The following is a 13,969-nucleotide window of genomic DNA, read 5'->3' on the forward strand; positions in this document are numbered from 1 at the left end:
TCCTTCCTTCCTTCCTTTCTTTTTCACTTCATCTGCTTCTGCCACAACAGCACATGTGACTCTGGATCCAGACACAGCCTATCCTCGTCTCATCCTCTCTGAAGATCGCAGGCGTGTGACGCGTGGAGTGAAATGGCAACGTCTTCCTGACAATCCTGAGAGATTCAATCAGCTTCCTTTAGTGATGGGCCAGGAGGGATTTACTGGGGGCAGGCATTTTTGGGAAGTCCTTGTGAAGAATGGGGAATTATGGTACGTGGGGGTTGCCAGAAAGTGTGTGCAGAGAAAGGGCTTCATCCCCTATGTCCCTGGTGCTGGGATCTGGCGAGTGGGAAAGTCAGGAAGTAGAGGTGAGCCCCGATCTCTGACTCTGAGCGAGGAGCCCAAGAGGGTCCGAGTGACTCTGAACTATGAAGGGGGTCGGGTGGCCTTTTACGATGCAGACTCAGCAGCATTGATCTTGGAATACCCTCCAGCCTCTTTCTCAGGAGAGACCCTCCTTCCTTTCTTTTATTTATTTATTTGGTACACTTGTATACCGCTAATATCTCAGCCTGTGCGGCGACTCATTGCGGTTTAATGTGAGTAATAAAAACCAACTGGAGCTCTCTCCCTAAGGATGGAGAGCAACGTCCAAAGATTCCCACCAGCCAAGCTTTATCTCCAGAGATGTGGGGCTGAGGGTTGTTTTTGCTCTCTTTCTGAAGCCTCTCTGCTCTCTCTTTACATCTGTGTCAAAACTTAACTGGGAGGCTGGAGTGTGAATGATGAAGCCACTCCTCATGGCAGTGCTCCGCTCAGGGATCAGCCGGGACTTCTTCCTCCCATTTGGAAAGCCCAGCTACAACAAAAACAACAAAGAGGGAAGAAAAGATCCAAATCTGTTTTTTGTCAAGAATCCCATTTATCGGAATTCAGTTGTAAGTCTATTTGCTCTTGCGTTTCTTGGCGTTCCCCAGGGATGTAGGGAGGACTTGTCTGTGAAGTTAAACAAAAGGGGTGATAAGCCTTGTCTCATCCCCTGGCCAACTTGAAGCCATGTATTTCCTTCTTCTGTCCTTTGAAATACTTTTCTGCACTCCCGTTATCCAACATATGTTTCAATATGATCCCTTGTGCCTCTTTTTCTACCCCAGAGGAGATTCACTCTGTATATAGTAAAATACTTGTCTTGGTAATGTTTGGGTATCACTTGTTTCATGCGTGGAAGATGGATGCAGTGGTCCTGTTTGTCTGAAATGTCGGGTCTCCCTGTTTGCCTGAGCTCTGATTGATCCACTGAAGACAGGATCAGAAATGGATTTATTCAGCAATGGGCAAAGTGGGTGCTGGGGGACACAGCGTAATCCCACATCTGATGTGCCTCCCACTCATTTTATAGCGATTGGTCACATGCTGTGATTGCTATCTGCAATCCCATTAGTTCTAAAGTACATTCATTTACGGTTTGTAATTGGTGCATAGTGTAGAATAAACTGGCATTGGTTAAACTTGACGCTGCCTGCTGTCTGGTGTGTTCTCCCACTCTGAAAGCGGGAGGATTTGAAAATGGAGTGGCGTTTAGGCCTTGGGACAATGGGCGTTGGTGAGTTTATTCCTGGGGATATAGTTCCCATGGTGTTCCCAGATTTGGGACAATGGATGGCCACGTGTCCTAAACAGTTCAGAGATTAGGACAAAAGGGGGAAAAGGTGGATTGATGGACTTATGCTGTCTGCCAAGCATGGATCTTTGTAAGACATGAAAACCGGCTGGTGGCTGCTCCCTGTTTGTTGTGAAGGTCGACAACAAGTTTTTTCCAGCCATGTTTCTGGGGAGATACTTGCAAAACTTCTCATGTGGGACAGCAGCAGCCAAATACAGACTGAGCATCCCAGATCTGACATTCCACAATCCAAAATACTAGAAAGTCATTCGTATGAGCAGCTGACAGAGTGACCCCTTTGCTCTCCAATGGAACAGGTGACCTTCCAAATGCTTTCAAATCACCTTTTTTTTTTTTTTTACCTTAGGCGATCCCTCGTTTTCCGAGGAGGATTGTCTTCCAGTATTCTTGTGGGTCCGTATGTGGCTGTGAAGCCTTATTTTTGCTCTGCATCTTCTTCCGCAGTGAGGGCAATGGTTTCCAGGTGGAAGGCGGTCTCGGTCGGGGTTGGCTTGACGCGCCTTCCTCCTGGCATGCTTCTCCCTTTCGCCCTCCATTCGTGCCTCTTCAAATTCTGCAGCATTGCTGGTCACAGCTGACCTCCAGCTGGAGTGGTCAAGGGCCAGGGCTTCCCAATTCTCAGTGTCTGCCAGAGTTTCTGAGCCCATCTTTAAATCTCTTTTCCTGTCAACCAACATTCCATTTTCCGTTCTTGAATTCGGAGTAGAGCAACTGCTTTGGGAGACGGTGGTCGGGCATCCAGACAACGTGGCCGGTCCAGCGGAGTTGATGGCGGAGGACCATCGCTTCAATGCTGGTGGTCTTTGCTTCTTCCAGCACGTTTTCAAATCACACACACATCCAGTGCTAGGAATCATGGGCATGGAGAGGCCTGCATTGAGCGCCTCTTACTAGGAAATACGAAATACTCCAAAATTCAAAACTGTCTACAAGAGTGACTGAGACAGTGACATCTTTGCTTTTGGAGGGTTCAGTGTAAACCAACTTTGTTTCAAACACAACATTATTTAAAATGTTGCATATGAAATTACCTTCAGGCTATGCATATAAGATGTATGTTGTTCATTCGTTCAGTCGTCTCCGACTCTTCGTGACCTCATGGACCAGCCCACGCCAGAGCTCCCTGTCGGCCGTCACCACCCCCAGCTCCTTCAAGGTCAGTCCAGTCACTTCAAGAATGCCATCCATCCATCTTGCCCTTGGTCGGCCCCTCTTCCTTTTGCCTTCCACTTTCCCCAGCATAATTGTCTTCTCTAGGCTTTCCTGTCTCCTCATGATGTGGCCAAAGTACTTCAACTTTGTCTCTAGTATCCTTCCCTCCAGTGAGCAGCCGGGCTTTATTTCCTGGAGGATGGACTGGTTGGATCTTCTCGCAGTCCAAGGCACTCTCAGAACTTTCCTCCAGCACCATAGTTCAAAAGCATCGATCTTCCTTCGCTCAGCCTTCCCTAAGGTCCAGCTCTCACATCCGTAGGTGACTACAGGGAATACCATGGCTTTGACTAGGCGGATCTTTGTTGCCAGTCTGATGTCTCTACTCTTGACTATCTTTTTTTTTTTTAATATAATTTTTATTGAGATTTTTTGTTAGTAACAATATATCAGTAAGGTGTTGTTCTTTGACATATTGGAGTTTGCATTAAAAGGAGTCAGGGGTATGGATTTGGGGAGGGAGGGAATGGGGGAGGGTCGGGATTCCTCGCTAAGGGTTGGGTAGGGGGGGGGGGTGTGGGTCCAAAGGTGTGGGATGTGACCTAGCTAATCCGGATTGGGGTGGGGGAGGTTTGCGTGGTGGGTGAGAGTGGGACGTGGGGTGTGTTAGAAAATTTGTAACATAAGATTTCCCCATTGTCCGTTGATTTCCCCCCTGGGTTAGTTGGTGTTTTTGTGTTATTTTCTCTGCGGATCTTCCCTCTTCTTTGTCGTCCTCTCGTCTTGTTTATCTTGTCTCTCCTTCTAAATACTGTCGGATCGGAGACCAATCTGTTGTATTACTTCTTGTTCTCTGTTTGGCTGTTAGGTGTTGTGTTAGAGTATCCATGTTCATAATGTCCATTAGTTTTAGTCTCCATTCATCAATCGTTGGAATTTCCTCTCTTTTCCATTTACTTGCCACTACAAGTCTTGCGGCAGTCGCCATGTGGAAAAAGAGTTTGTCTTTGTTCATGTCGATTTTAAAGTCGAAGATTCCTAGTAGATAATACTCTGCTTTTTTCTCAATTTTTAGTTCCAATATCTTTGTTGTTATTTCGTGGATCTCCTGCCAAAACTTTTTCACTTTCCTGCAGAACCACCACAGATGAATGAAGGTTCCTTCCTTGTCTTTACATTTCCAGCATTGGTTAGTTACTTTTTTGTAATATTTTGCCAGTTTACTTGGGGTGAGATACCATTGATATAGCATCTTCATCCAATTTTCTCGTAAGCTGTATGAGTTAGTCCATTTTATCTTTGTCTTCCATGCATATTCCCAGTTTGGTGTTGCAATTGCATGGCCAAGGTTGTCCGTCCATTTCGTGATGTAGCTGCTTATTCTATTACCTTCTGTTTTCCAATTCAGGAGGATTTTGTATAGTTTTGTTATTCCTTTCTTTTCGGTTGCCATGATCCTATCCCATTGTCTGTCGTTGCTTTCAAACCCGTCCTTTTTATCTCTGTTAAATGCTTCCTTGAGCTGCCTGTATTGGAACCATGAGATTTCACCAAATGTTTCTTTGATTTCTTCTAACGATTTTAATTTGTGTCCTTCTCTGTCTTTCTTTAAGATGTCTTTATATTTGGGCCATTTTTCCCACCCTAATTCTCTTCTTTGGGAAGCCTCCAACGGGGATATCCATAAAGGCGTCTTTTGATAGAAGTTTTTCTTATACTTTTCCCAAATTCTTATTATTGATGACCTAATGAAGTGGTTTCCAAAGTTCTTTTCGATCTTCTTCTTGTCATACCACAGGTATGCGTGCCAACCACTCCGGAGGTCGTGCCCTTCTAGCGCCAGCATTTTAGGTTTATCTATGTTTGCCCACTCTCTAATCCAATTTAGTCCACATGCGTCATGATATGTTTGAAGGTCTGGCAGACCTAGTCCGCCTCTCTCTGTTTCATCAATTAAACATGTAAATTTGATTCGTGGTTTCTTGCCTCTCCATATAAATTTTGAAATTTCTTTATTCCAATTCTTAATTACCTGAATAGTTCTAATTATTGGTATTGTTTGAAATAGAAAGAGAATTTTTGGCAGTACTGTCATTTTTATGGCCGAGATTCTTCCTAAGAGGGATAGATTAAGGTGTTTCCATTTTTCTAGTTCTTTACTAATTTCTCTCCATTTTGCTTCATAGTTGTTTTTCAATAAGTGGGAATTCTTTGCCGTTAAGGTTATGCCAAGGTATTTTATTTTGTCTGTTACTTGGATCCCGCTTTTTTCTTCCAATGTTCTTTGCCGCTTTTTTGTTATGTTTTTTGTCAGCCATTTAGTTTTGTTTTTGTTTATAATAAAGCCAGCCACCGCGCCGAATTCTTCGATCTTGTTTAGCCACAAACCAAAATTTTCTAACGGGTCTTCAATCATACATATTACGTCGTCCGCAAAAGCTCTTAACTTGTATGTGTGTCTCCGTATTTTGATTCCTTTGAGTCTGTTATCCTTTCTGATGTTGTTGAGGAGGATCTCTAGTGACATGATAAAGAGCAGCGGCGACAACGGGCACCCCTGTCTGGTTCCTTTTTGGATATTGATGCTTTGCGTTGTACATCCATTTACTGATATTTTAGCTTCTTGGGTGCTATAAATCGATTCTATGGAGTTGATGAAGTGGTGTCCCATGTCCAGTTCTTTGGTTAGTATGAGGAAGAAGTCCCAGTTAATTTGGTCAAAAGCCTTTTCGGCGTCTAGTGAAAGCAGTGCACATTCTTTATCTACGTTCTTCTCGTAATATTCTATTACATTCACAACTGTTCGAATGTTGTCTTTTATTTGACGATGTGGAAGAAAGCCAGCTTGTTCTTCTTCAATCCACTCTTTCAGGAATTGTTTCAGTCTTTCAGCAATTATAGTTGCGTAGATCTTGTAGTCGACGTTTAATAAAGATATAGGGCGGTAGTTTTTTACATCTGTTCTATCAGTTCCTTCTTTGTATATCATTGACTATCTTATCGAGACTGGACATTGCTCTCCTCCCAAGAAGTAAGCGTCTTCTGATTTCCTGGCTACAGTCTGCATCTGCAGTAATCTTTGCGCCTAGAAATACAAAGTCTGTCACGGCCTCCACATTTTCTCCCTCTATTTTCCAGTTGTCAATCATTCTTGTTGCCATAATCTTGGTTTTTTTGATGTTTAGCTGCAACCCGGCTTTTGCGCTTTCTTCTTTCACCTTGATTAGAAGGCTCCTCAGCTCCTCCTCGCTTTCGGCCATCAGAGTGGTGTCATCTGCATATCTGAGGTTGTTAATGTTTCTTCCAGCAATTTTCACTCCAGCCTTGCATTCATCAAGACCCGCACATCGCATGATGTGTTCTGCATACAAGTTAAAAAGGTTGGGTGAGAGTATGCAGCCTTGCCGTACGCCTTTCCCAATCTTGAACCAGTCTGTTGTTCCGTGGTCAGTTCTGACTGTTGCTTCTTGGTCCTTGTACAGATTCCTCAGGAGAGAGACAAGGTGGCTTGGTATGCCCATCCCACCAAGAACTTGCCACAATTTATTATGATCCACACAGTCAAAGGCTTTAGAATAGTCAATGAAGCAGAAGTAGATGTTTTTCTGAAACTCCCTGCCTTTCTCCATTATCCAGCGGATATTGGCAATCTGGTCTCTCGTTCCTCTGCCTTTTCTAAACCCAGCTTGAACATCTGGCAACTCTCGCTCCATGTATTGCTGGAGTCTTCCTTGCAGGATCTTGAGCATTACCTTACTGGCATGAGAAATAAGGGCCACTGTACGGAAGTTGGAGCAGTCTTTCGCATTTTCCTTTTTTGGTATGGGGATGTAAGTTGATTTTTTCCAGTCTGATGGCCATTCTTGTGTTTTCCATATTTGCTGGCAAATAGCATGCATCACCTTGACAGCATCATCTTTTAAGATTTTAAACAGTTCAGCTGGGATCCCGTCGTCTCCTGCTGCCTTGTTGTTAGCAATGCTTCTTAAGGCCCATTCAACCTCACTCCTCAGGATGTCTGGTTCTAATTCATTCACCACACTGTCAAAACTATCCTCGATATTATTATCCTTCCTATATAGATCTTCTGTATAGTCTCGCCACCTTCTCTTGATCTCTTCAGCTTCTGTTAGGTCCCTGCCATCTTTGTTTCTTATCATACCAATTTTTGCCTGAAATTTACCTCCAATGTTTCTAATTTTCTGGAAGAGGTCTCTTGTCCTTCCTATTCTGTTGTCTTCTTCCGCTTCCATGCATTGCTTGTTTAAAAATAGTTCCTTATCTCTTCTGGCTAACCTCTGGAATTGCGCATTTAACTGGGCATATCTCCCCTTATCACTGTTTCCTTTTGCTTTCCTCCTTTCTTGGGCTACTTCCAGTGTCTCAGCAGACAACCCTTTTCACTTCTTGGTTTTCTTTTTCTTTGGGACGTACTTTGTTGCCGCCTCCTGAACAATGTCGCGGACTTCTGTCCATAGTTCTTCTGGGACTCTGTTTACTAAATCTAGTCCTTCAAATCTGTTCTTCACTTCCACTGTATATTCACTAGGAATGTTAGTGAGATCATATCTAACTGGTCTGTGTATTTTCCCTGATCTCTTTAGTTTTATTTTAAATTGAGCAATAAGAAGTTCGTGATCTGAGCTACAGTCAGCCCCAGGTCTTGTTTTCACCGACTGGATGGATGTCCGCCACCTTTGGCTGCAAAGGATGTAGTCAATCTGATTTCGGTGTTGACCATCTGGTGAAGTCCATGTGTAAAGCCGTCTTTTAGGTTGTTGGAAGAGAGTGTTTGTTATACACAGCGAGTTTTCCTGGCAGAATTCTATCAGCCTGCGTCCCGCTTCATTTTGTTCTCCCAGACCATGCTTGCCTGTGATCCCAGTTGTCGTTTGACTTCCCACCTTGGCATTCCAGTCTCCTGTAATGAAAATAATGTCTCTTTTTGGTGTATTATCCAGTAGGTCCTGCAGATCCTCATAGAACTGATCTACTTCTGCTTCTTCAGCAGCTGTGGTTGGGGCGTATATTTGGATCACTGTGATGTTGAAAGGCTTTCCTTGCACTCGAATTGAGATCATTCTGTCATTTTTTGGGTTGTATCCAAGCACTGTTTTAGCTAATTTCTTATTAATTATGAAGGCTACTCCATTTCTTCGATGTTCCTCTTGTCCGCAGTAGTAGATCTGGTGGTCATCTGATGTGAAGTGGCCCATTCCAGTCCATTTCAGTTCGCTGACACCCAGAATGTCTATCTTTAGTCTTGACATCTCACCAATAACAACATCCAATTTGCCCTGGCTCATAGATCTTACATTCCAGGTTCCTATGGTGTGTTGATCTTTAGAGCATCGGATTCGTCGTTCACCTCCAGTACCGTCGGCCGCTAGCCTTCCTTTCGGCTTTGAGCTAGCTGCGTCATCACAACTGGGGCTAGTTGAACTTATCCTCTGCTCCTCCCCAGTAGCATTTTGGCCATCTTCCGACCTGGGAGTCCCATCTTCCAATGGCATACCGACATATCTCTGGTTGTACTGGTCCATTTAGTTTTCTTGGCAAGGATACTGGGGTGGTTTGCCGTTGCCTTCCCCAGGGATCACGCTTGGTCTGACCTCTCTGCCACGACCGTCCCGTCTTGGGTGGCCCTTCACGGTTTCGCTCATGACATCATTGAGGTGCTCAAGCTCCAGCGCCACAACAAGGCGGCGATCCTTTGCTGGAGATATAAGATGTATATGAATTATAAATAAATTTTGTGTTTAGACTTGGGCTCGTCTCCAAAGTTTCTCGTAACATACTTTCACCACCATGGATCAATGCTATGGGATCATGGGAGTTGTAGTTTTAGCCTCTCTAAAAGAGTGTTGGTAGTTCACCAAAGTACATATTACAGAACTCCAGAGTATTGAACAGTGGCAATTAAAGTGCACTAATTCTACAGTGTAGATGCAGTCTACACTGTGGTGTTGGAGGAAGGTTCTGAGAGTGCCTTGGACTGCGAGAAGATCCAACCAGTCCATCCTCAAGGAAATAAAGCCTGACTGCTCATTGGAGGGGAGGATACTACAGACAAAGTTGAAGTACTTTGGCCACATCATGAGGAGACAGCAAAGCCTGGAGAAGACAATTATGCTGGGGAAAGTGGAAGGCAAAAGGAAGAGGGGCCGACCAAGGGCAAGATGGATGGATGGCATCCTTGAAGTGACTGGACTGACCTTGAAGGAGCTGGGGGTGGTGATGGCCAACTGGGAGCTCTGGCGTGGGCTGGTCCATGAGGTCATGAAGAGTCGGAGACGACTGAACAAATGAACAACAACAAGATGCAGTCTTGCTGAGTGCTGATTTTGGCTTCATATCAATACTGCATAAAAACATAGTTTTACAGCGAAGCTTTATTTCACATGTGCACAGTTTGAAATACAACAAGCCCCCATCTACACTGACCATTTAATGCAGGTTGTAGCTAGCTTCAAACTGTGGCAGCCAGACCACAAACTCCTATGAAAACTCAAAGCTAGCTTCAAACTGCGATAGCTAGACAACAAACTTTCACAAAACGTGCAGAAAAAGCCACAAATGTGCAGCAAACTCACTTTATTCAATACAGCTTTGAACCTGCATTAAATGATGAGTGTAGATGGGGCCTTTGACTCCTGCTTTCATGAAGAATACATTCCGGAATGGACAGCGATTACCAAAATCATGGATAATTCAGGAAACCATTAAAAGAAACCATTTTGGTAGAACAACCCATAGATATCGTTCCTGCAGGGAGGCAGGTTTGACTGTTCTTGAAACTCCTGAAACTTTAAAATCTGCTTCACTCTGGCATGACCTGCACTTACAGGATAGAAGATGGGATGCTTGAGTTTTGATAACTAACCCGAAAGACAGTTGCATCTGTAAAGTAGGAAATTTAGGTACCACCTGTGTGGGGAGGCTAATTTAACAAATTTACGAGCCCATAAAAAATCTCCAGCAAAACCATGCAGGGAATGCGGAAAGTACTTCATCAGTGTCGCAGATGGATGGTGAAGTGACAGCTCCCCTGGTGGCCAGAAGTTGGAATGTTAAATATCCTCTGACTGTCTGTCTATATGTGTTGTGTGTCTATGGCACAGAATGTTTGCCATGTATGTGAACATTGTAATCCACCCTGAGTCCCCTGCAGGGTGAGAAGGGCCTACAAGGGGGACTCAGAGCGGCCTGTATAGGTTGCAACCAGCTCTTTGAATGAATTGTGCTTGGAAATATACCAGTAGGCAAAGAAGTATTTTAAAGCAAGGGAGTTCTGTCCATAGAGAACAGCTTGCATATTGTCAAGGAAGAAAGAGGAAGGTCCTCATGTCCAGGTTCCCGAAGGCTGAGGCATTGGGAGAGCTCAAAGGTTGCAGCGCCAGAGGTTGGGCAGAGGCAAAGTCCTCAGCTGCTTTCCAGAAAGAGAAAGTCTGAGAAACGAAAGTAAGGCTGTTATTTTTGCCTGGTCTTCGCAGAGGAGCAGCATTTGCAGCCATGGCCTCTGGAGACCCTGTGAAGAAGCTCTGTGGGGAACTGACCTGCCCCATCTGCTTGGAGTATTTCAAGGAACCTGTGACCATCTCCTGTGGGCACAATTTCTGCCAATCCTGTCTGGATCAATGCTGGGAAGCAAAAGAGGCCTCCTGCCCACAATGCAGGAAGAAAGTGCAGAAAGAAGACAACAAGCGGAATTGGCAACTGGCGAACCTGGTGGAGATCGCCAAGGAACTGGGGAGCCAGAAGACAGAAGAGAAGGGCAGAGTCTGCCAGAGGCACCAGGAGCCCCTGAAGCTCTTCTGCAAGGACCACGAAGAACTCATCTGTCTGGTGTGTGACAGGTCAAAGGAGCACGAAAACCACAAAGTGATCCCTCTGGATGAAGCATCAAAGGAGTACAAGGTAGGAGGGAGTAAAATAGGGCCCCCTAACAAAGTGTTGTGGTGCATCTCCACCCCACAATACAGGTCTGTAGCTGGCAGTTCAGTATTTCCCCAGACCCAGAAGTTTTCAGGGATCAAGGGTGCATGTACATTATAGAATTAATACGGTTTAATTCCATTTTAACTGCCATGGCTCAATGCTACAAACCATGGTAGTTGCAGGTGTACAAGGCCAAAGTGTGCGAATGCCTTACCAAACCACAAATCCAAAATTCCATAACTTTGAGCCCTGATGTGATCTTGGTGCCATCTTGCTGATACAGAAGAGGAAGGGACCCATCGCATCAAGGAAAGTGACAGGACCATTGCGGGAGTGTCAGCTATAGGTGGGTTTTTACTGACAATAACTAGAGATGGGGAAATCATGAGGAGGAGGCAAGACGGCAGCAAGACGAACATGGCATCACACATTTTTTTTCATTTGGAGGGACCTTTTATGAATAAAGAAAATTCTGGAAGCACTAGTAACAAAAGAAGAGGTCAATGTTGACCTCTGCTAATAAAGGTCAACATTATCCAAAGCTTCCATAAAATTCGATAAACGTGGTGTGGTTGATGGTATGGTCTTTGAAACCATTCTAAAGCTTGAAGAAAAGCAATGACCAAGACCTTTCTTTTCCTCTTCAGGATCAGATTTGGAATTTTCTGGAGACTCTGAAGAAGGAGAGAGAGAAAATTTTGGCCTACAAAGCAGACACAGCACAAGAAAGCCAAGATTTGCTTGTAAGTGGCATTGCTACTTCATGAATGACCTCCAAAGAGAGCAAGACAGGGGGAGTGTGTCCTTGTTGGTTTTCTTGGATATCTCAGTGGCCTTTAATCCCATCAACCATGGTATCCTTCTGGAACGGCTCTCCGGAATGGGTCTTAGGAGCATTGCTTTGCAGTGGCTCCACTTCTTATTTATTTATTTATTTATTTATTTCGGTCATTTCTACCCCACCTTTCTCACCCCCTAGGGGGGACTCAAGGTGGCTTACATCCGGCACAATTCGATGCCCACAATTACAATAAAATGCTTCTTGGAGGATAGCACCCAGTTGGTGAAGCTGGGGGACACCTGCTCGGACCTCTGGCCTTTGACCTGTGGGGGTCCTGCAAGGTTCCATTCTAATGCCCATGTCTGGATCTGTAGCTTTCTGGTGAAATATTTACCTCACAAACAAAGTTGGAAGGCTTTAATTCAAAAGCATGCAGTAGGGAACGCAACAAAATTCCAACTGCCAGTTTATTTCCCTCACACCTCCTATCCTTCACGCTGGCCCCTTCCCTTGATTGCTCCCGTTTCCCTGGCAACCCTCATCCTTGTTTCAAGTAAACACAGGCCAGATGTAAGGCATGGCCTAATTTCCTGGCTTCACACAAAAGTTTTGAAGTTCGGTGCCATCAGTATGAAGATGACACTCAACTCTATTACTCCTTTCACCAAATTCTAAGGAAGCCCCCCGGATCCTAGACTAGTGCCTGGCAGCCATGATGGACTGGATGAGGGCTAACAAGCTGAAGCTTAATCCAGACAAGACAGAGGTCCTCCTGGTCAGCTGCGAGACCAATCAGTGTATAGGGTGGCAACCTGTGCTCAATGGAGTCCGCAGTCTGGGGCCCTCCTGGATTCAGCATTGACGCTTGGTGCTCAGGTGTCAGTGGTGGCCAGGAGGTGGGCCGTTTGCATGGTTAAAGCTTGTGCGGCAGCTGTGACTGTACTTCAAGAAACACAGTGGTCCATACTTTGGTTACATCTAGATTGGACTATTGCAACGCACTCTAGGTGGGGCTGCCTTTGAAGACAGCTCATAAATTGCAACTGGTGCAAAGGTCGGCAGCCAGGCTGCTGACAGGAGCTAATTATAGGGAGCATACAACACCTCTATTAAAGCAGCTCCACTGTCTGCCAATCAGGTTCTGATGCCAGTTCAAAGTACAGATTATGACCTACCAAGCCCTAAACAGTTTGGGCCCCCCTTATCTTCATGACCTCATCTCCCCTTATTAACAGGCACAGGCTCTAAGATCTGCCAGGGAGGCCCTCCTCTCGGTCCCACCACTGTCGCAAGCATGGCTGGTGAGGACAAGGGAGAGGGCCTTCTTGGTGTTAGCCCCCTGACTTTGGAATACCCTCACCAGAGAGATCAGGCAAGCTCCCACACTCCTCCTTCCACAGGGATTTGAAATCTGGATGTTTCAGCAAGCATTTGAGAAAGACTAGTCCCTAGTTCAGTGTTTCTCGACCTTCCTGATTCCGCGACGCCTTAATACAATTCCTCATGTTGTGCTGACCCCCTAACCTTAAAATTATTTTAGTTGCTACTTCATAACTGTCATTTTGCTACTGTCATGAATCATCATGTGATATGCGGGATGTATTTTCATTCATTTCCATTCACTGAATCAAATTGAGCACAAATACCCGATACATCCACATTTGGGGTTGGGGAGCTTTGATTTTGTCATTTGGGAGATGTAGGTGCTGGGGTTTATAGTTCACCTAAAATCAAAGAGCATTCTGAACTCCACCAATGATGGAATTGAGTCAAACTTGGCACACAGAACTATCATGACCAACAGAAAATACTGGAAAGGTTTGGTGGGCATTGACCTTGAGATTTGGAGTTGTAGTTCACCTACCTCCAGAGAGTACTGTTGGATGATGGATCTGGACCAAATTTGGCATGAATATTCATATGCCCAAATGTGAACGCTGGTGGAGTTTGGGAGAAATAGACTTTGACATTTGGGAATTGTAGTTGCTGAGATTTATAGTTTTGTTCAGGATAAATGGCAATGTTTATAGTGATGTCTGGATGCAGTTTGAATTTGTAAATGTTAGGAAAGTTGAATTTTGTTTGACTATATAGAGTGCTTCATTCATTCTCTCTCCTTTAAAACAATTATGTTTGTTCATTTGTATGATTTTGTCCATGGGATGGGGGTAAGGTGATAATTCCCCTAGGCTTTCCTACGCTATGTATAACATTTAATTGTTCTAATATGTGTTTCAGATTCACTGTCAAAAATGCATTTATTTTAGTTTTAATAAAATTTAAAAAATTTTTTAAAAAAACTTGGCACACAGAACTATCATGACCAACAGAAAATACTGGAAAGGTTTGGTGGGCATTGACCTTGAGATTTATAGTTGCTGAGATTTATAGTTGAATAGAATTGGTAGAATTGGGCCAAAATTCCCACACAG

At 44.4% G+C, this 13,969-nt stretch overlaps 2 protein-coding genes across 3 annotated transcripts in view; both read left to right on the forward strand.

The window, feature by feature from the left end:
• Positions 1 to 13,969, forward strand: part of LOC132765920 (zinc finger protein RFP-like) — a 28,741-nt gene that overhangs the window by 5,523 nt on the left and 9,249 nt on the right. The window contains exon 7 of one of the 2 annotated variants that reach the window (XM_067465387.1): positions 51 to 1,577. The exons of the other annotated variant lie outside the window; for it this stretch is intronic. Coding sequence (XP_067321488.1) covers positions 51 to 580 — 530 coding nt within the window. The 3' untranslated portion in view covers positions 581 to 1,577. Of the gene's footprint in view, positions 1 to 50; positions 1,578 to 13,969 lie in introns of those variants that run through there. 2 annotated transcript variants of the gene reach the window in all.
• LOC137096453 (zinc finger protein RFP-like) lies at positions 883 to 12,880 on the forward strand. The gene is made up of 4 exons (XM_067465601.1): positions 883 to 920; positions 10,312 to 10,735; positions 11,404 to 11,499; positions 12,773 to 12,880. Exons 2-4 carry the CDS (start codon positions 10,331 to 10,333, stop codon positions 12,878 to 12,880), a joined length of 609 nt encoding a protein of 202 aa, XP_067321702.1. The 5' UTR covers positions 883 to 920; positions 10,312 to 10,330.

Source organism: Anolis sagrei, chromosome 2 (assembly GCF_037176765.1).
Source record: "Anolis sagrei isolate rAnoSag1 chromosome 2, rAnoSag1.mat, whole genome shotgun sequence".
Taxonomy (NCBI): Eukaryota; Metazoa; Chordata; class Lepidosauria; order Squamata; family Dactyloidae; genus Anolis; species Anolis sagrei.